The following is a 21185-nucleotide window of genomic DNA, read 5'->3' as shown; positions in this document are numbered from 1 at the left end:
CCCTTCCAGCACATTGCATCAGAATGAATCACTCAGTCTTCACAGTCCAGATAACACAGTGGAAACATCTCCCTACTTCACAGTTTAAGTCCGGGGGGTGAAACTAATAAAGGACAAAAGCGTAAATTAGAAATCTGCTGCAGGCATAAAGATAAAATAACTCCCCTTTGTTCATATTTTATCTTTATAGGTGGAATTACATGCGTATTCTTTTTTCTTTTCTTTTCTTTTCTTTTTTTTTTGCCAACTATGACGAAAAGAAGAAAATTCTTTGTTGGCAACATGGTGCAGTGTAACAGCACATCCACCAGAGGGCCCAAGACAGCAGGAGTTTCACTTTTGGTCTCAAGCGTAAAGTTCACTTAGTAACAAAAACAGCAGTTGATTAAATTTTTTTTTTTTAAATCACATCTACGTATACGAGTTCTGTCTCCATGCAACTCCAAGTCACATTTATTCAATAAAAGTGCCGTCTCATTTGCATTGCTTCTCCTCCTCATGTTCTCATGCAAAACAGCAGCCTGGATGTTTTGCATGAGCTGCACATCAAAGTCGGAAGACCCAGAGCCTCCAGACGTGAAGTGAGCTGCTAAATCTTTCAAATGATGACATAAAAAATGATCAAATACACACATCAAATACAAAACTGACTGGAAAGGACGTAGCGATCGAAGTACCCGTTAAGCTTCACTGACCAGAAGCTTTTTGTCCATGCCGGCCCAATATTGTTTTTATGCAGTATACCCAAGTGAGCTGGAGATTGGGGGGGGGGGGGGGGGCGGGGGGGGTCTAATGGATGCGAGGCACTGGGTGCAGCAGGGTCATGTGTTCGGCACCGTTGAAAGGCAGCCGCTGGGTGCAGTAGTGGTGCACCACCTCTGGGATGCTGGGGAACACACAGCTGCTCTGATCCAGGGTGTAGCCATTTTCTTTGGTCTGAGCGACAATGATGTGAACGCAGCCTTGACTGGTTCTACCACACAGAGACAACAAAAAGAGACGAGAATTAACAGTTTAGCCGCTAGCCAAAGATCTATTTCCACTTTTCCTACCAGAAGCTTATTAGCATGAAAGAACAGGCCAAAGATTTAATTAGCACTGTACATGAGTCTTATTTTTAGCATTAGAAACAGATGATTAATGCATTAAAGTAATACTGCACCAAAGAAATGTAATTTGTCTTTCAGTTACTCAACAACTGTGACCATCTCATTCATTCAAGCTTATTCACAGACAACTCCCACCGAAAACATAAACCCTTGTAAAATTCATGACCACGCAAATTCATTCTTTTGATCGACTAAATAATGTCTGAGGACAGCGGGGCCCTGTGGTGCTGCAGCAAACTTTACAGGAGTAAACAGTATTTATTTTAGCATTTGTTGGAGGTTATTTTCAGCAGTGGATTAATACATATTTGATGCACTGGTGTGTGTTCAAAAGGCAGCAGGATGGTAAAGGTGATTTAATATGTTGTAATATTATCAAAATGAGGTAACAGAACATGACGTTAGCAGTACAAACGTGTATCGTTGGCTTTCATCTGTTGAAAGAGAAGCAAATATAGTTTACAATCTGTATCGGTCCTGTATTACAGTATTTGATCAACTCGAGACAGGTGCACTTTCATACTACACTCACTTGAGGGCGATGGAGTACTTGCTGTTGTCTGATTCGCTGTTCCTCACCAGGAAGCTGGCCTCTTTACAGGACTGCAGCTGAAACTCTGCCTCCTGGCGAGTCACACAGCCATGGTACCAGCTATGACATGAGTGGGGGGGGGGGGGGGGGACAGAGCCTCAGTTTAAACACAACCCCATGTGTAGTAAAAATCAGGGAGTATGTTGAAAGAAGAGCAAGAGAGAGAGAGAGAAACAATCATTCAAAGTGAGTGTACGTACTGATAACTTTGGATTTCCCCCCACAGTGCAGCAGGGATGATGTGTTTTTGTAGACCAGCAGGAAGTTAGCATGAATTAACTCCACCAAAACCAAGCAGGATTTCTATGTCGGATTTACAATAGCAATAAGCTCCTTAACTAACAAACGACTCACACGTTTTGTTCGACAAATAATCTCCACTTAAATGATTTAAAGTGTAAAAAAAAATGTTAAAGGTCAAAACTATCGTTATGCGACACTGCAGCTTCTTTTTTTGGATTTTAATGCCACAACAACCTCTGCGCTCTCGTTCAGCCACTTTTTAGCAATTAAAGCATTTAAGACTCATAGCTTTGAAATCCACAAGTGCGGTATTTGCTGATGTTTTTAATGTCACAGAGGAAAACTTTAAATGACCTTAAACTTGTGCTATACACCTTATGTCAGGCACGTAACCGAAAACATTCAAAAATCCCTCTGACTTCCAGATGTATGAGGGATTCTGTTATTTTCATCATTTTTGGTTTGCCACAGTTCCACATTTAACCTACTTCCACCTCCCTACCTCTGTTTCTCCAGGGGCAGAGTGGGGTCAACCCAGCGGGTCTCACTCTCAGGGCTGCTCCCGGTGGTGGAGGCGGCGGCGGTGGTGGAAGATACCAGGGTCTGAGTTGAGGACCTCAGGATCTTCTGGGTCCAACTTTTCTGCCTCATGTGTTGATGCTGCGCCGCTTGATGTTGCGGCTGTCTAGCGAGAGTGAGATGAGGCGTCTCATCCTTGGCTGGGCGTTCGGGGCTGTCAAAGTGTGCTGCGGGATGAAGAGTGGCGAGAGAAGATAAGGGTTTATGTTGAGAAACAACTGGGAGCCGAATATTCCAGTAAATATAGTATAAGAAGACTGCGCTTTGATGTTTCATGCAAGATGTTTTTCAGTATTCTGCTGGTCTGTGCAGCATATAAAAGTAGAAATGTGAATGCAGGCGCATGTTCGCCTCACTGATCCGATGCAGAGGCACATCATGGTGAGTTGATCAGCAGAGTCACAGCCAATAAGAGCTGGCTCAAATCAGTGGTATTTTCACTTCTATTTATTTTAAAAAGCACAGACTCGGACTGAACTTTTATAACTTTTCTTCAGTGAAAGGCCTGAACATAATATACCATTTTTCAAGTTAAACCATATCCCAAAGATCCCTGACAGCTGAGGAGATGTACCTGACAGAGTCTTAACGATCTGCTCCTTCTTCCACTCCCAGGGAAGCTCATACTCAACGGAGGGACGGAGGTCCAGCTCTGGCCGAGTGACGACTGCCTTGTCACTCTCTCCGCCTCCCTCGTACGGGACATCGTAAATCTGTGCAGGTGTAGACTGACCGCCATCCACTGTGACCTCACTACCCTCCATCATTAGACACACTTTCAGCAAATCTTTGGATCCCCGACGTCGGATCTCTTACAGACAGGAAAGAAGAGAGTAAAAGATTAATAAATGATAAATACCAGAGGCAGAAAACTTCTTTTTACAAGACCGCAGCATCATAATAAAATCATCTGAAAGGCAACTGAAACATCCACTATCGGGGGGGCTGGAGCCTATCCCAGCTGACATTGGGCGAGAGGCGGGGTTCACCCTGGGCGGGTCACCAGTCCGTCGCAGGGGCTTCAGGTGCAATTAGGTGTTCAGTATCTTGCTCAAGGATACTTCGAAACGGTCTCCGGGGGAAGTGAGGATCGAACCAGCAACCCTTCAGTTGCGAGATGGCCACTCTACCTCTGAGCCATGCTGCCCCTGAAATATCCACTACTATCTAATATTTTCAACAACAAAAAAAAAAAACATTATTGAGATTATGAAACAGTGATGCAATTCTTCTATTTTTAGATAATGAAATCACTACTCAGATCTGGAAAGGTCAGAGCAGTTCTTTTACACAGTCTGAGATTCACTCTTATTCCAGGATTTCACTCTTTCTCGCTCTTTGATTCCATCGTGTTGGCTGCTCAAAGCATGTTTAAATTGGTGAATACGAAAATAAAGGTGGATGACAATGAAAACACTCCAATGCAAATCAGGGACATTGCAATGCACCGAGTTACAGTCCAGAGTCACACAATGTTTCACTGCTGCTAAAGATTTTAATGCAGTGACTTATATTTATCGAGTATTCGTGCTAAAAGTGCTGCCTCCTCTGGTGAGTCGCAGTGACATCATCTTCTTGCTTACTTCCTAAGTATGATTAAGCCTTGTCCATTGACTCAGTCACATCATCACATCCTCTGCAAACTGTTCTGAGGAGGCCTGGAAGTGGCACAAGCACAGATTGAAGTAGAATTCTACTGGAGAGGGCTACAATAAAACATTTTCACATTCATGGCAGGCTATTGTGTAACCCTTAGAGTTAAAACAATGGAATGATGGAATGAAAGGTCGAGAGAAAACATGTGATTGGACGATGGACCACCAGTCTTCCTGGAAGCTGGGAAGTTTTGATAAATGGCTCGGCAGGTCCATATAGGGGGGTTACGCAGAGCAGCATCCGAGAAAAGAGGTCCAACTTCCTTTTTGGTGAATAGTACCAGGAAACAGAGACAGGAAAGAGGAAGCAGGGACAGGAAACTGCACCCATTGTCCGAACGCAGCACAGTTGCTGTGGCAACCCCATGGGGTACAGAGAGCACTAGGGGAACAAATCTCGTTCAGCTTGGCAATACCAGAAATGTGAATCCCGTCTTTCACACCTTAGTAAAAAGCAGGTGTGGGGATTGTCACCGGCGTTAACTGGAAGTTGACGGCTTTTACCATAAAACCTGACGCTATCACAGCATGAGTTCTTACCGGTAATCATCTGCTGAGCATCATAAGGCTCCATGTAACCGTCGTTCTCTCCAACTCTCTCTGCCTCCCTTTGCTCTCTGGTCTTCTGAGCATCGAAGGGGTCGGCATAATCCTCCAGGATGATCACCTGCGAACACAGGAGGACACGGCTTTGTTAATGCCTCTCGACATCATGTAAAGACCGAGAAAAAAAGAGAATATTTCATTAGTGCTTCTACAGCATTGTGTAGTCCATATTTTTCATTGTCTTTTTGGACCACGGCGAATAGGAATTTGTATTCAAGTCAACATTTTATGAAAGGCACAAAAACAAACTCATTCATAATCTTTTCAACCCAAGAAATGCTTCATTAAGTCAGATGGGTTGATGTTTTTCTTTTCTACGCCTTCAAGCTCATCTGAAGAATCTGTTAACAGCAACTCTTCCCACCTCACCAGTCGAGCCTGACTGTCATGTCATCTTATCAGGGTCGTATAATTCTTTGTTTATTTTACAAGCCACTGTGTCTTGGAGACAATAGCAGGCTGTAAAGTGGGAAAAAAGAAAAGTTGCGGTCAGGTCCAGAAGCGATCCGCGGCCAAAGACTTTTTTTTGGAATTGGGTGATGTTTGGATGAAGAAGCAGATGTTTGACAAACTTAAAAACACTCGATTTCATCGCAGTGTAGACCACGAGACACACGCAGCACTCTTACACATTCATCATGTCGAAATAACTTTATATTCTTTATCCTTTGGAAATGATGAGGTTAAATCATGACTGACAGTTAAAGAAAATAACTCAAATTCAGAAGCATCCGCGGACATAAATCTGAGCTCTGCTCTGTTTTTGAAACATAAAACTCCCATTTTATTCCTCCTCTTTTATCTCTTTTTTTCTCGTCATCCCTCCACTATCCCCCTCCCTCACTTCTCTACCTGTCTTCATTTTTTTTTTTTTTGTTTCAAAGCCCAGCTGGAGGGGACCTGGGTTTGCGCCGGAGTGTCAAATGACACCATGCTTTTTAAAACATGATAGCCTTCACCAGGGGGCCTGAATGTAGTGAAAGACGGGGATGAGGTGAAGGGGAACCACAGTACAGACAGGAGAGGACGGCAGAGGGCCCCATGTCTGACCGCAGCTTTGTATTCATGGCGGGGAAGGTGGGTGTGAGGACGAGGAACGGAGAGGAAGAGGAGATAGAAAGACATACAGGGAGGAGTGGGAACAATGGATGGCAGGGACAAAGAGGAGGGAGAGACAGAAACAATAATATCCATTTTCAAGCTTTGGATTATACTCTTGCTACCAGTGATACCACACGTTGCTTTTGCTGGAGGTGCCACAAACTATGCTAGTCTTAATTTTACATCCCACAAACAGGTAAAAATGTGGTTTGACAAATACTAGGAAAAAGGAGTCACTTGTCATAGACTGACACATTCAGATTATCAAAAGTAAAACTCATGAGTGAATGTGCAAAAGTAGAACAGCATAAAATATACTAGTATGAATTCCAAAAATAAAGTATGAAAATGACACTCTTCATGCTGAAGCTGCAGCTATATTCGAATTATCTACAGTATTGATACTACTATATCTGAGTGGCAGTATTGTAGTGTTGTATTTGTATCTAAAGTGTTGTTTGAGGTAAATCAGTCACTTCAAGCATCATATTCTATTAAAAGTTTTACAATAAAAAAGTTATGTTTTCGTTTAATTTTAGCTGTCGGATAAAGATCAGAAAGTACTGAGTTACTTTCCACCATGTACCTGCCCTGCTGTATTGTGACTCGAAGTAACAAAACCACTTCATTTACATGACAGTGTTTTTCTTCAACTGTTATAATCAAATATCACAGCAAACTGTTTCCATAACGATTTTGTGTACAAGTGAACAAAAATAATTTTCTAAGTTTAAAAACTTTGCCACTGACACAAACTCACTGTTTCTGTTTTGCACTGAGCCGGTTTCTCTGCTTCTGGTCCTGGTACCACTGAACTGGTGATGTTACCGCTGTTAAAGTTGGGACTCTTGTCCTGTTTGTCCACCCTGATCAACCGGTTGATGTACGCGTTGGCAGACACGGAGCTTTTCACAGGTTTGTGCTGCTCTTCAAACACCGACTCCACTTTGGAGTTCTTGCGACTTTTCCCAGACAGGAGGCTGTCCCAGACTTTCCCATCCTTCGGGGAACCACTTCTGCTTAGCTCAATGGCCGAGTTCTTTCGGTTTCTCCCTGGGAGAAGAGATCCAACTCCTCCGCCGCCGCCTGGGCTGTCAGAGGAAGAGTTTTTGCGTTGCCCCGTTTTGGAGACGGTGGTTTTGGTACCGATGCTGGCCACCAGTCCGGCTTTATTAGCTCTAGGTTGAGAGCCTGATTCGGAAGCTGAGCGTATTCTGTCGGTACCATTCTTCAGATTGATGGGGAACTCCTTGAACCACCTTGCCATGGTAACTGGGAGGGAAACCAATAAAGTCCTCTGCTTGCTCGGACACCTTTCAGCGCCATACACCAGCGGGGCCCCAGAGACGCACCTTTAGAAATCACTGCCTCTCTAACAAAAGACTTCCGCTGCTTTATTCCAGGAGAAGGCCTTTGAAGACTGGTCTCCACACCTCACATTAAAGTATGTCATAAATGCCTTTTTAAAAGTCAAAGATGAGTAAACAGCTGATTCCTACCATCTGTCAGATTCATAAACTGTTTGGCAAAATGGACCCTTGCTAAGAGCGTCAGACATCTCATTCCCTCTGGGTGAAGAGGTGCCGTTGGAGTGGGTAGATCCGAAAGAAGGCAAAGTTTTTCAAGCTTCTTATTTGTGGTCCCATTTCCAGGATGGCTTGGTTGGTCTCTCCAGTCGTGATGACGCTCTTGACTGCGCCTGTAGTGTAAAGGGAGGGGTGTTTGAAGTTCAGAGGGGGGGAGGCACGACCGGGTGGGCGGTGATAAGCTTTTAATTGTATAATAGAATAACCATTTTATGAGCTGGAGTTTCTTGTTTTAACTCAACACAATTATATCCCATTGAGCTATAATCCAGTACTTTGATGTGCTGGAACAAGCATAATTGTGATATGTGTAAGTAGCATTTTCATATTTAGCTTGTTATTCTGTAACTATGCAATAATAGTATTTTCTGTCTAAATCATTTCAAATAAATCTTTTATTGTGAATATGAACTCTAAAAAAGATATATCTTTCGAATAAGTGGGAAAGTAAGAGGAAATTGTTTCAAATGTGCCCCCAAAAAGTGACTGCAGGGAGGAAGATGCATTAAAATCTATGTAGGCTATCAGTTAAAGCAGTGGTTCTCAAACTTTTTTCAGTGATGAACCCCCCTTAAAATATTTTTTGGACAAGTACCCCCTGACACGCGCAAAACATTTTTGGCAGAAAATAAAGAGGTACAGTGGTGTGCCATCAGTGTCTGATTTATTCAAGTTAAACAACTAATAGCAATGATTTGCTAGCGTTGCTCCCCGCAAAAAAACCAACAACAACACAGTGCCTTGGGTGCCTACTTCCGGTACTTCGTCAGCTCAGGTTTCACCTTCTTTTTTCACTAGTTTCTCTGCATTTGCCGCCGCATTGCTGCTGCGCTTTAAGCCACATCTCCATCGTTACAGTGCGTCATCATGGCAACGGCAGGTTATTGGAGAGTGATGCTGGATCAGTGGGTCAAACTAACTTGGTTTTGGGAGAGTCCATTTTTTTTTAAGGATATTAAAATTGAATACTGAATATAAAATTCAGTGTATGAACATACATTTGTATTTGATCAAACTTTTTCTAATATAATTATTTCTCAAGACTTAATTATTATTAGGATGACTGCTTTTTTAAAAATATATATAGTATATTTTTGTAAAGGTTCACGTACCCCCTGGAGTACGTCCACGTACCCCCATTTGAGAACCAGTGCCCTACAATATGAAACTATGTCTGAGGATTCAGAAGACGCGGGATAATTTTTTTCGGCACTCTGAAAGGGTCGTGTTGACATTTCGACCCATGTCGACCAACTCGCCAACCGACCCGGGTGTTTTGCGGCTCGGTTTGCCTGCAGTGTGAAAAAGACAAACTGTGTCGTCTCAGGTTTCACACGACCTTTCTGTCGCATCCTGATTTTCTCACTTTGCTGCCTGTCAGACTTTGCCTGTGGCTTCTTCAGCTCCCTTCCAGACTCACCAAAAACTCCATCCTTCTTCACTGCATTAGCGCTCGGACATTTTCCAATCTGCACCGAGTTTGTATGCTTTGCAAAAGAGACAACATTGCAATGCACGCAATGACAACGCTAACATTCAACTCGCCGACGTCCACGTTGTCGTTTGTTTACCTCTCTGTGTCGCACGTTTATGTCACAGCGGGAGTTATGACCCGGTTCTTCTGGAAGCTTGAAATGCCGAGCAAACGTGGGTCCAAAAACCAGCGTTGACAAGCGTTTTTCAGTGTGAAAAGGGTACAGGTCTATTGATATCCTTGTCTGTCTCTGAGAAGGATGGCAGATATTTCTCCAAAAACGGTTGCAGTGCTCCTTTAAATTCTGAAGATTTTTTATTTTCAGGAAATGTCTGTGTCTGTGTCTGTGTCTGTCTTGTATAATCACGTTCATGGTCTATCATAAGTTCGTCAGTCACCGGTCAAGTCTCCAGCCTCATGCCCCGTCTCCAGCCTCACGCCCCGTCTCCAGTCGACAAGTCTCCCCGTCTCCAGTCGTCAAGTCTCCCCGTCTCCAGTCGTCCAGTCTCAAGTTTCCCCGTCATCATCAATAAACCTCTTTTGTGCACCGCCCAAAATTGTCTGCATTTGGGTCTCCCACACCATCCACAACCCCCAAACCTGACACAAAGAAGACAGTAACAGCTGCTATACTGTCGTCAGATGAGTGGCAGCCTGTTGTATAGACGCATGTCAGGGCAACACAGTGCTACAATCCTGGTTCATGACAGAGCGTCAGGTTAAAAGCTTCCATCTTGCTTTACTTCACCCACTAAAAAAAAACTGTCATATACCAAGTACTGTCTTTAATGGTCCAATATTTGTAGAAATGAATATTTATCATTAATATTAATAATGTATCTGTGTAGAAGGAAACATTTCTGTATAATACAGACTGATGATGATTGTTGAATCCTGGATCTTTGCGTCATAGCTGCACTTGGAAGGACTGTCCGTGTTCCTGGAGACTTGTTTTAGAAACCCCTTGACTGTGCCGTTTCATCATTGGCGTGTTGAGGAGATGCAGGCTGGAGTGATAAAGCATCTATCATTTTTATGTGGACGATTCATACATGAGTACTCAGGAGTACTCAGGTAGTAAGTACATCACATATTTCATCATACAGAGGATTTTTCTGTTAGCAGAACCAATCAGGTATCATAGCTTGATTGTTAATTCAGAACAAAAATAAAAAATAAACCATCTCTCTGAGATGTACTGAGTGATTGAGACATCTTTCACTGCCCAACAGAACTGAAGTAATTCAGTCGCTCCTGGGAATCTTTTCTCTCCAATTCCCATCAGTTGACTGACATCAAAAGGCTCTTGAGGAGCAGTCGGACTAAGTATATGATTGACATACTTCAGTTGGACCCCCAGTAATGACAACCACTGAACCTTCTCTGGTTTTGAAGTCATTTTTTCTGCAGCAAGAAGGGAATGTGGATAGCCGGTCCTTCAGGTTGTCCAACATCCTGCCTCTTGATTTGCTGTCCATGTGCCATCTTGAATCACGCGTCTCGCCGCTGTTGCCTGCTGTGTCTTAACTGTGCGTCGAGTAACATGCTGATGTCTGCTGAGTGGACGTGAAGCGTTACCACCCAGGACTCACCTGTGTTTGTCTGTCAGATGAAGGATGTGTGGATTATTAACGATTCTATGCATAGAAACGTTCTCGCTTGCATCACTCACATGCATCTGTTAATTAAAAAATAAACTTTATTGTGAAATCTGAACCTTTTACGCTTGTTCTCACCTTTGATGTAACAGCAAATACGACGTTGGTGAACAGCGTGAGTGCAGTCCAGCGTCACATGCTCAGGTGTCTGTACTAAAAAGAGGGGTCAAGGGAAAAATAGATCAGATTCTAATCACAACTTTCTGTTCCCTACAACATGAAAATATTAGCATTTGCTTCTACTCCAGCGAGGCCTTTTAAATAATTGGTATGCAGAAGATAAAGTCAGAGGAACATCAATTTGTGTGTGTGTGTGTGTGTGTGTGTGTGTGTGTGTGTGTGTGTGTGTGTGTGTGTGTGTGTGTGTGTGTGTGTGTGTGTGTGTGTGTGTGTCCACACTGGGGCCTCTCTGACTTTGACATCAAAGTTCTGACCTCCATCTTTGACTCTGATCTCAAAATTCTGAGTTCTGAGCTCAGTTGGTGTCAGAGTTCTGTCTACCATGTCTGTGGTTTCATGTTAACCATCTGTTTGATCTAAAGGGTGAATTACAAACATATAAAGAAACTCGGCTCCACCAGAGTATGAACACACGAAGTCATCAGACACCAAAGCAGCATTTAAAACAGGATTTCTGCAAACCAAGACAGAACCTGTGTGACAGTAACATGGAGAGGGGAACCTTTGTTCAAACTGTGGTCAGAAAAAGACCAAGAGAGGATTCTGAGGATTCAGAAGACGAGGGAACATTTTACCCCCCTGCAAAAAGAGTGAGGACCACACTATTCCTGCCCTGGTGTAACTTCCAGTCATCCGAGCCTGGCGATCACTGGTGTAACGAGGAGACTGAACATCGGACTTTGGCCAGGAGAAGGAAGAGGGATGAGTCAGAAGACTCCGATGAGGACACTCATACACCTCCACTTAAAAGAGCGAGGCACTCCTCATACCCTCTCCCTTACTGTGTGTCAGTGCCTCCAAGTGTCTGCCAGGCTCCAAGTGAGGGTTCTGGCCTTGTCAAGACAGGGATGGTGCAGGTCTGCGGTGTTGTCCGTCCTTCAGTGATCAAGATGGCACCTCGAACTTCTTCCTGCGATGACACCGGGCGCACAGCCATCCAAAGCAACCGTCAGACACGGACGGAGCAGGGCTGCAGTGTTGTCCGTCCTTCAGTGATCAAGATGGCACCTCGAACTTCTTCCTGAGACGACACCGGGCGCACAGCCACCCAAAGCAACCGTCAGACACGGACGGAGCAGGGCTGCAGTGTTGTCCGCTCTTCAGTGATCAAGATGGCACCTTGAAATTCTTCCTGCGACGACACCGGCGCACAGCCACCCAAAGCAACCGTCAGACACGGACGGAGCAGGGCTGCAGTGTTGTCCGCTCTTCAGTGATCAAGATGGCACCTCGAACTTCTTCCTGCGACGACACCGGCGCACAGCCACCCAAAGCAACCGTCAGACACGGACGGAGCAGGGCTGCAGTGTTGTCCGCTCTTCAGTTATTAAGATGGCACCTCGAACTTCTTCCTGCGACGACACCGGCGCACAGCCACCCAAAGCAACCGTCAGACACGGACGGAGCAGGGCTGCAGTGTTGTCCGCTCTTCAGTTATTAAGATGGCACCTCGAACTTCTTCCTGCGACGACACCGGCGCACAGCCACCCAAAGCAACCGTCAGACACGGACGGAGCAGGGCTGCAGTGTTGTCCGCTCTTCAGTGATCAAGATGGCACCTCGAACTTCCTCCTGCGATGACACTGGCGCACAGCCACCCAAAGCAACCGTCAGACACGAACGGAGCAGGGCTGCAGTGTTGTCCTCTCTTCAGTGATCAAGATGGCACCTTGAAATTCTTCCTGCGACGACACTGGCGCACAGCCACCCAAAGCAACCGTTAGACACGGACGGAGCAGGGCTGCAGTGTTGTCCTCTCTTCAGTGATCAAGATGGCGCCTCGAACTTCTTCCTGCGACGACACCGAGTGCACAGCCACCCAAAGCAACCGTCAGACACGGACGGAGCAGGGCTGCAGTGTTGTCCGCTCTTCAGTGATCAAGATGGCACCTCGAACTTCCTCCTGCGACAACACCGAGTGCACAGCCACTCAAACCGATGGTGACCATGAGGACAATAACTCTAGTGGTGACCAAGATGGAGCTCCAAACGTAGAGGAGACCAAGCAGTCGTTTGTGTTCGGTCAGAATATCAAAGACCGAGCCAAGCAGGATGATCACAGCACAGAGGAGTCAACCGATGACAGCGTGCCATGCAGCAACTACTGCATGCAGTACCTCTCTGCCAACAATGACTTTAATGGAAGCAGTTCCTGCGGTTGGACAACGTCTGGCGACTGGCAGAGTCTCACTAACTGGAAGTCCTCCAGTGAAGGTGAGACAGAGGTTTCAGCTGCCCCTGCTCAGGACGGTAATTCAAGAGGTGACCCAGACGGAAGCCGAAAAGAGACGGAGACCAATGACTCTTTTGTATTCGGCAAGGATATAGAAGACAGAGTCAAGATGGATGAAAAATCTACACAGGAATCAACGGATGACAGTGTGCCTCCAGAGAGCACCAACTATTTTGTGCAGTACCTCTCTGCACACAACCAGCTGACAACAAGCAGTTCCGATGGTTGGGCGAAATCTGGGAGCTGGCAGAGTTTCACCAAGTCCTCCAGTGAAGCTGAGACAGAGGTTCCAGCTGCCCCTGCTTCCACAACCACTCTGTTGGAGTCTGCAACAGCATTCACAGAGTCAACGGCCCAGAAGTCCAGCACTCTAGAAGAGGTCGCTGTTCAAACTGGAGAGGAATCAGAAGACAACATTTTGCAGATGCAGTGCAAATTGTTTGTCTTCAATAAGTCAGGTCAGTCGTGGGTGGACAAAGGCCCAGGGTCCCTGAGGCTAAATGACCTGGTGGGGACAGGTGGAACAAAGCAGTCCCGCCTGGTGATCAGGGCCAATGGCAGCCTGTGGGGGTGGATGTTGAACACCACCCTTTGGCCCCAGATGAAGGTGGACAAGGACGGCACCAAGAGAGTCAGGATTACTGCCATGGACGCAGAGGACCAGGAGGTCAAGGTCTTCCTGGTATCTGGTGTTCCTCACGATGTGGAGCAGCTGGCTTCAGGGTTACAGCACCGTATCTACACCCTCGCTGCCACTGCTAAGGAGGACTCCGATTATGACCCTGAGGTTGAGTGGTAAAAAGACATGCAGAACTTCTCCACTCAGGCCCAGGCTGGATTCAGGAGGACATGAGGACAGCCTGCTACGAAGCTTCTAATGGCATCTCCACCGACATCCCTGACCAACATGGACCTCCAGACATGAGAGGATGGGCTCCAGGAAAAAAATCCCCCTGTTCTGTGTGCTGGGCTGGGCTACATCTACTGTTGTTCAAATAAAGAATGGAACAATAAAACTTCTGCTTATTGTGTTGCATTTGTTTTAGCAGTGTGATTTTCCTATTGTCCGATGTTATAGAGAATAAAGACACACACACAGAGGTTTACCTTTATTACCTTTCTGTTAGTCCAGTAAAGAGCAGAATTAACCCTCTCCTATCCCAATAAGGTGTTTTTATTGCTTTTATGTGTGGTTGCTACTCTGTCCAGAAGGCCGACTGAAGGTAAGATGAAGCAGGCAGCTCATTATGGCGCTCTTGTTTGTCTGGTTATTAAGATGACTGTATCATTAAACTTCCTTCATGTGATAAATCTGCTGTATTGCTGCATGCTATGTAAAATCATCAAGTGGAAGCTTAAGGAATTTATACTTTATATCTATCTATAGATATCTATGTATGTATGTGGATATCTATACATAAACACATCTATATCTATCTATATATGAATGTAGATATCTTATACATAAACACACATCTATATCTATCTATATATGTATGTAGATATCTATACATAAACACACATCTATATCTATCTACAGATAGACAGATGGATATAGATTTCAGCTAATCTCTGTTAAAGCTTAGTGAGCTTGGGCAGGCAAAAGTGACTAGAACACGACTGTTAGGTTGTTGTTTTTTTTAGAATAATGAAGCATTTGCTGTATCAAAGCCTAAAATATAGAAATAAAATATAGTACTTTAACAGAGCAAAGAAGAAGCAGCAGATAAAGTGTAAGTATCCCAGTGATTGTATGTGTTTATTTTATAGATCTACCTAAACGGATCTTGATGAAAATAAAGGTTATTTTTGATGTATTTTTCATGAGCCTGGTGTTACTGTTGTTAATTAGGCGTCTAATTAAGGACTAGCTCTGCCGCAATTGTACAGGGTATAGTTGAAAAGTGGTCCGTTCTGAGCTGCTCCATATGTGCTAATGGTAGGTAAGAACCTACCAGCATTTATTGTAAAAACACTCGTCTAGACATTTGTGCTCCTTTTCGGATTTGAAAAATCAGGATTATTTACGTGTGATTTATTAAGTATGATTAATTACTTGTACTGTTTCAAAAATACGTTTAATATTAATGAAGGCTACCTGTGGACACCCCCATTATACCACGAGTTGTAACCTTCCGTCGTGTGCGATACTTCAGCTTGTCCCTCTTTGTCCGGTGGCGATAGAAGGCCATGATAATTATGGCAAAATTTGCGTTTTTGAATGAATTATAGTTGAATGGTGGATCAACAAGCATACACCGTGTGAGGACCGGTTTGCTGGCAATGACACACCCGAGAGTTTCAATTTAAAGGACAGCAGAGCAAGCAACGGAGAAAGGGTACAGTTTGCTTCCAAGACAGTCTGCAAGATGGCTAGTTATCTTCAGTGGCATGCTAACGTTAGCTAGCAAGCTAATGTTAGCATAGTAAACAACAGTTTTCAAGACGTGATCGGTTACTTCTTGTCATAAATGCTGTGATACGTTACACTGAATGCACACTTGCAGAATCTAATGTAGAACTATATATCACAATTTCGAATACCTATCATAAATGTTACGGCTTTTGGGTGAAATCTCAGCGCTGCTAGCTAGCCACATTAAGTAACGTGGCTAGCCAGTTAGCCTGTCTAGCTTACGTTAGCTTGCTGCTCGAGTGCTAAGCTAACGTTTCACATCTGTAACTGATCATTTCAGAAAAAGGAGGGAGGGGGATCTTTTTTTTTTTTTTTGCTTGTATTGGCTGCTAAGATTGGTAACTTAGCAAGCAACCAGTTCAACTCAGCTAGGAGAAAAAATGCCTTGCAATGAGACGAACTTGTGTTAAGTAACGTCAAGCAGCTCAGTTTACCTGACGCTTATTTGGTGACCAAATCCCAGCGTGACAGACACCGCGGCGAAATATTTGCAGCTGGAAAGGAGCGTTTGCAGACCTGGGCCGGCGATATAACACAATTTAGCTAACTTATGTGTCAGTTACTGCTGTGGTGACAACTAATTCAGCGTTTTGACATGACCTGAAGGCTGATTCCACCCACGCCGCTCAAAGCCTTCAAGACGTCGTCATTTTTAACTTTTTTTCTTGCATATGAACGGTGATATGCCACTTCACCGACAGTCATATTAGCTAATGGCTGCCGAATCGGGGAGACTACTGGCGGGACAAGGAAAACGAAGCAAAGGTAGGAATTAATTTCACCCATCTCCCAATCAGATCGGAATCATCCATTACTGCGCTGCAATGGGCTGCACTGGTGCTGTTAGCAAATCCCTTCTCGCCTCCCCCACATGTAAACTTCACGATTGTCTCCGGTGGTGGCTGTTTCTCACAGAGTGGATCTGTGAACGGGGCTCATGTCTATCTTGCTATCAATGTACCTTCAACTCCGTTTCCTCGTTCTCATGTCCTCGTCTTCTCCTGTCTCCCTCATTGACCTTACCTCTTCTGCCTCTGTTTGCGGTCTCTCTCCCTTTTTTGCCTGGGTCATTTGGTCTGCCTGGGTCATATGCGATTCAAGGCTTCATAACTTTGATGATAGCGCCTGGATGTTCAGCATTTTGTCCTCATGCCAGTCTATGTCCCATCACTGAATCCATCTCAACTGTCGGACTTGGAAAAAGAGGCCCTAGGTCTAAAGCTGCTCCTCTCTGTCACTAAGGGTTATTGGCCAATCCAAATGCCATGCTGGATTTGATTGGTGGAAGGCATGGATGTCTGTTTGTGTTGTGGATAATATTATATTTCCCCCTTTCCTTCGTATTTGACTATTTCAGCTTCACAGATGAAGAGCCCGGAGAAGAAGAAGGCGAGGAAATCCACAACACAGGTAACTTGTGTGAATTAAGTGGTCACTTGGTGTGTTGCAGTGCTTTAAAACAACGGAGACACTAACATGTATTCTGTGTATGTTCCTCTTAAATTCAGGCGGCGGGGTTCTCCCACCTGACTGAGTTTGCACCCCCTCCCACCCCCATGGTGGACCACCTGGTGGCCTCCAATCCATTCGATGATGACTTTGGGCCTCCATCTCGACCTAGTGGGGCAGGTGGACCAGGTGGTGCTCCATTTCTTCCCAGTCCAGGTGCAGGAGGAGGAAGTGGGTATGGAGGTGCAGGCAGAATGGGCGGAGGCATGGGTTTCATGGGAGGCCCGGGTGGACCAGGTGGTGGGCAACCTGGGCGGCGGCCACCCTTTGGCCCTCCATCTAATGCTGGACCTCACCACCAGCTAGGTTTTGGAGGGATGCCTGGCTTTGCAGGAGGTGGTGGGGGTGGCAGTGGGGGAGGAGGAGGAGGGGGCGGGTTCCCTCCAGGTGGTCCTTCTCAGTTCAATATACCGCCTAACTTCAGTCCCCCCATGCACCCCGGGTCAGGATTCAATCCCATGTTGTCTCCAGGTGGTATGGGAGGTCCCGGAGGAGGAGGGCCGCCCCACCCTCGGTTTGGTATTCCTCCACAGCAGCAGCACGGACAGGGGGGACACCCATTCAACAGCCCTCCTTTACCTGGTGGTGGAGGGCCAAGAGGGCCCCCCCACGGGCCTATGCCACCCATGGGAGGCATGGGGCCTGGTCAGGGGATGAACATGATGAGTGGGATGGGTGGTGGCCCTGGAGGTAACATGATGGGTGGATTACCAGGTATGCCCCCTCAAGGACAATTCCCTCCCTCACAGGATGGCTCCTATCCTGGTCCCAGTCCGCCAGGACCAGGCAATGAGGATGGAAAGAACTTTGGGGGAGGAGGGGCACCGCCTGGGCCTCAGCAACAGCAGCAGCAGCAACAGCAGCAGCAACAGCTTAACCTTAATCCTAATGGCCCCCCTCCTAATAACACCACTCCTGGTCCTCCTCCCAACTCTGGCCCTCCACAGTCTGGTGGAGACTTCCCTGGCCACCCTGACGTCCAGCAGCCCAATGCCAATACACCTGGTCAGCCTCCCTCAGCACCGCCACAGCCTAACCCCAACTCCTCTCCAACTGGTCCCCTGAATGGATCAGGCCAACCCCAGCATCCACCACCCAGTCAGCTGCAACCCCCAAGCAACACGAACACCGCCAACTCCACCAACTCTGCCCAGCAGCAGCAGCAATCCACCCCGCCAAATTCTGCCCCTGGTTCCGCCTCTCACAACCAGCAGAACAACACTCCAGGTGCTGGTGGTCCCATGTCGAATGCTGCCTCTAATTCAGGTCAGAACAACATGACCAACAACAACGGAGGTAATACTCCTGGCAGTAACCCCAATCCCCCCTCTAACGCCACCTCCACCCCCAACACCCAATCCCCCCTGCCCCCTGGCCCTTCTGCTCCATCAACTGGGCCTGGTTCTGGCCCTGGAAAGCTTGGAGGCCCTGGTATGGTCTTTCCTTGTGGCCTCTGTATGGCAGAGGTGCATGATGATCAGGACGCAATCCTGTGCGAGGCATCGTGCCAGCGCTGGTTCCACCGTGACTGCACAGGCCTGACTGAGCCAGCGTACGGGCTGCTGACCCGGGAGAGCGCTGCTGTTTGGGCCTGTGACTTCTGCATCAAGACCAAGGACATCCAGGCAGTGTTTGTGCGCCAGGGATTAGGCCAGCTGGTGGCAGCTAACGAGAGTTGAGGAGTGGAGGACAATGTAGCAGCGTGGAGATGCAACACATTCTTTGCTCTGATCGAACTGAATGACCCGTGTGTCATACTTGCCCAACTTTCTCTCAACTAGCCCTTTACTCATCCACGACACAGAGAAACACACTCATTGACATTCATGCTTATATATAGCACTTTGAGTGAGGCAAACGATCCCCCTCTAATATGAGTCCAATCATGATGAATGTTAACTGACAGTCCCTCAGACATTTAGCCTGCCAACCAGCAAAGCACTGACACCAACACACTACCTCACACACTTTGTGACTAACTGGCATGGACGCTCCCGCACTGACGTACTGTGATTGACTCATGCATACGAGTGTGATGATACCCTAAATACGCACACATACACATAGATACACACACACACACACACACACACACACACACGTTAGGCGGGTGAATAATTCACTACGAAGTTCAGTTATTCCCCTTAAAAGTGTATTGCTTCAATCAGTCAAAGTGTCTATTTCTTCTCAAATAATCATGGCTACATATTTAAAACTGACATGAAATATCTTTAAAATGAAAAAACTATATAGATATATATAATGAGTGCCTGGAAATCTAAAGGGCCTTGGATTTTAGTCATAATTCACAGCTTTATTTGTCATCAAAACGCTTTGTTCCAGCACTTCCCCCTCATTTGTTTATCTTTTTTTAATTACAAAAAGAAAAATGAAAAAAAATTTGATAAGCAACAAATCCATCAGTATAATGTTGTGTAAAGTCTCAGTAGCAAGTGTATTGTGAAGCAGAAATATCAATGGGGGGGGGGGCAAAAAAAGAATTCAATTTGTTAGGTTGTTTGACAGTAGCCACACCTGTACACAGACACACACAAACACACACACACACACACTTCACCCCTGTAATTGTTTCATTTTTTTTGTTTGTTTGTTTGTTTGTTCTCAGTGCTGATTAATCCAAAGGAGGACCAGGCTGGGTTTTCATCCATACATCAGAGGATTTAAGAATTGTAAATATAAACAAAAATAAACGTACCTGGAACTCCCATCAGCTGTGAACACGCCGCAACCAATGAACAAACTGAGGTGAACGTTTGTGTCTTGGTTCTATACATAATGACGTTTTTATACAGTACGTTCAAGTCAGCCTTTTTAAAAAAAAAAAAAAAAAATCTCTGCAAATACATGAATCGTGAAATCAGTGCTTTTGGATGGTGTTGGCATAACAAGTAGTGACATAATGTCATATCAGATGTGCATAGTCCTTTTTCATTGTTAAAAAAAGGGGGGGGGGGAGTGGGGGGGTTGCATGTGAACCAATGCAGTAACTGATCTGTTCATGTTTATACTCTGGCTTCTGTGCTGCTAGAGGCCTTGAAGTAGACCAAATAACTAAAGAGCAAGAAAGACCCGTTTTTCACATCTGTCACGGTATAAGGTGTTTATAACTACTCTTCCTTCTCTCTCTGTCCTTATTTTTCTTTCCTCTATGTCCGAGTTGCCTTTCTTACATCTTGATCTCAGCTGTTCCTTTTTGATTTTGTACTGGTATTTGTGCTGTGCTCTTGCTCTGCTCTGGCGCCTCCTGGTGAAACCCGTGAGTTTCACACCAGGCGGCGAAGGGAAAGGTACTGAACTCTGAAGTAAAGACAGATTTTTTTTTTTGTACTCGTCCACGTCTTGTTTTTATTCTTTTTTTTTAAATGTTTTTTTTAAATCAGTGTATTAAAACAGATTGTTAATAATTGTTTCTTTTTGCCAAAATTTTTAGATTTTGAGCTGAACAACATAACTTCTTTTTTTTTAATTTATGGTTTCTTATTGAACTCAAAGGTTGAAATCCAACATGACAGCGAAACCTTTTTTAAAAAATGACATTTGGACGTAAACGTTAGATGGGTTTTTAACAGATGTATGTTACATGTCATGATCAGGACTGAGTACATTACGAAAAATTAAACACCGGACATTAAAGGGGGTTAATCCAGATTAGGTAGTTCCCTTAAAGAGATGCATTCACATGGAAATGAGGCTAAATTGCGCTCTGTCACCGTGCTGCAGATGTTTTTAGTTTTTTTGTTGTTGTTGTTTTTAACTTCTTCCAGTTCTGAAATGTCAGGAAAAGCAGTGGGGAAAAACTGTCCCCAAACGTCATGATTCGTTAGACCAAGGGTTATCAGATTACACTTAAACCGTATATAACAAAGAAAATCTGCAAACATGTTGCACGTTTTCCTCGAGTTTCCTCTTGAAAAACAACTAAGCATAAGCTAAGCCAACATAAAAGTCAAAATTTGGAGCTTCGAAACATGCCTGGAGATTTTTTTTTCCTTCTATTTGTTAATTGGGATTTAACGGTTAGATCAGCCACGGTGTATTTATTGCGTTATATGGTTGGGAGAAGTCGTGGAATTTGAAAAGAACGTTTTCCAGCCCCAAGACGTTTCTGAAACATAAATACAATCAAGTATTTGGGGAAAACCTTGTAAATTTTCCTAACAAGAACCATAAAAGTAAAGTATATTGCTTCATTGAGGTCAACTGGTAATTTTTGACTTTTTTCT

At 45.0% G+C, this 21185-nt stretch overlaps 3 protein-coding genes and 1 long non-coding RNA gene across 6 annotated transcripts; 2 read left to right on the top strand and 2 right to left on the bottom strand.

The window, feature by feature from the left end:
- Positions 1–191: 191 nt before the first annotated feature.
- LOC147240677 (SH2 domain-containing adapter protein E-like) lies at positions 192–7569 on the bottom strand. The gene is made up of 6 exons (XM_086193709.1): positions 6646–7569; positions 4719–4845; positions 3098–3334; positions 2447–2690; positions 1642–1761; positions 192–973 (listed from the first exon to the last, which is right to left on the bottom strand). The coding sequence occupies exons 1-6, from the start codon at positions 7150–7152 to the stop codon at positions 790–792; spliced, it is 1419 nt and encodes a 472-aa protein (XP_086049835.1). The 5' UTR covers positions 7153–7569; the 3' UTR covers positions 192–789.
- Positions 7570–10298: 2729 nt separating this feature from the next.
- LOC147240675 (uncharacterized) lies at positions 10299–16036 on the bottom strand. The gene is made up of 3 exons (XR_015111330.1): positions 15867–16036; positions 10682–10756; positions 10299–10547 (listed from the first exon to the last, which is right to left on the bottom strand). It is a non-coding gene; the product is annotated as an uncharacterized LOC147240675 (long non-coding RNA).
- Positions 11208–14213, top strand: LOC147240676 (ran-binding protein 3-like). Its single transcript, XM_086194190.1, has one exon. The coding sequence runs from the start codon at positions 12556–12558 to the stop codon at positions 13813–13815; it is 1260 nt and encodes a 419-aa protein (XP_086050316.1). The 5' UTR covers positions 11208–12555; the 3' UTR covers positions 13816–14213.
- Positions 15128–20289, top strand: pygo2 (pygopus homolog 2 (Drosophila)). Of its 3 annotated transcripts, none has more exons than XM_086194038.1 (4): positions 15128–15355; positions 16134–16197; positions 16790–16842; positions 16941–20289. In XM_086194038.1, exons 2-4 carry the CDS (start codon positions 16146–16148, stop codon positions 18618–18620), a joined length of 1785 nt encoding a protein of 594 aa, XP_086050164.1. In that variant the 5' UTR covers positions 15128–15355; positions 16134–16145; the 3' UTR covers positions 18621–20289. The 3 variants fall into 3 exon arrangements, with proteins under 3 accessions (XP_086050164.1, XP_086050163.1, XP_086050165.1); XM_086194037.1 differs by having other exon boundaries at positions 16039–16197; XM_086194039.1 differs by lacking the exon at positions 16134–16197.
- The last annotated feature ends 896 nt before the right edge of the window (positions 20290–21185 follow it).

The sequence above is a fragment of the Aulostomus chinensis genome, chromosome 22 (assembly GCF_037954235.1).
Source record: "Aulostomus chinensis isolate RoL2024-O1b breed Wild chromosome 22, RoL_Achi_v1.0, whole genome shotgun sequence".
Taxonomy (NCBI): domain Eukaryota; kingdom Metazoa; phylum Chordata; class Actinopteri; order Syngnathiformes; family Aulostomidae; genus Aulostomus; species Aulostomus chinensis.
The sequence above is the reverse complement of the archived record's forward strand: the minus strand, read 5'-3'. Positions and strand labels throughout refer to the sequence as shown.

Coding starts and splice junctions, on each gene's coding strand:
- pygo2 (XM_086194038.1), top strand. CDS start 16,146: ATGGCTGCCGAATCGGGGAGACTACTGGCGGGACAAGGAAAACGAAGC. Junction 16,198..16,789: donor ACAAGGAAAACGAAGCAAAG/GTAGGAATTAAT, acceptor TGACTATTTCAG/CTTCACAGATGAAGAGCCCG. Junction 16,843..16,940: donor CGAGGAAATCCACAACACAG/GTAACTTGTGTG, acceptor TCTTAAATTCAG/GCGGCGGGGTTCTCCCACCT.
- LOC147240677 (XM_086193709.1), bottom strand. CDS start 7,152: ATGGCAAGGTGGTTCAAGGAGTTCCCCATCAATCTGAAGAATGGTACC. Junction 3,335..4,718: donor TGCTCAGCAGATGATTACCG/GTAAGAACTCAT, acceptor CCTGTCTGTAAG/AGATCCGACGTCGGGGATCC. Junction 2,691..3,097: donor GATCGTTAAGACTCTGTCAG/GTACATCTCCTC, acceptor TTCATCCCGCAG/CACACTTTGACAGCCCCGAA.
- LOC147240676 (XM_086194190.1), top strand. CDS start 12,556: ATGGCGCCTCGAACTTCTTCCTGCGACGACACCGAGTGCACAGCCACC.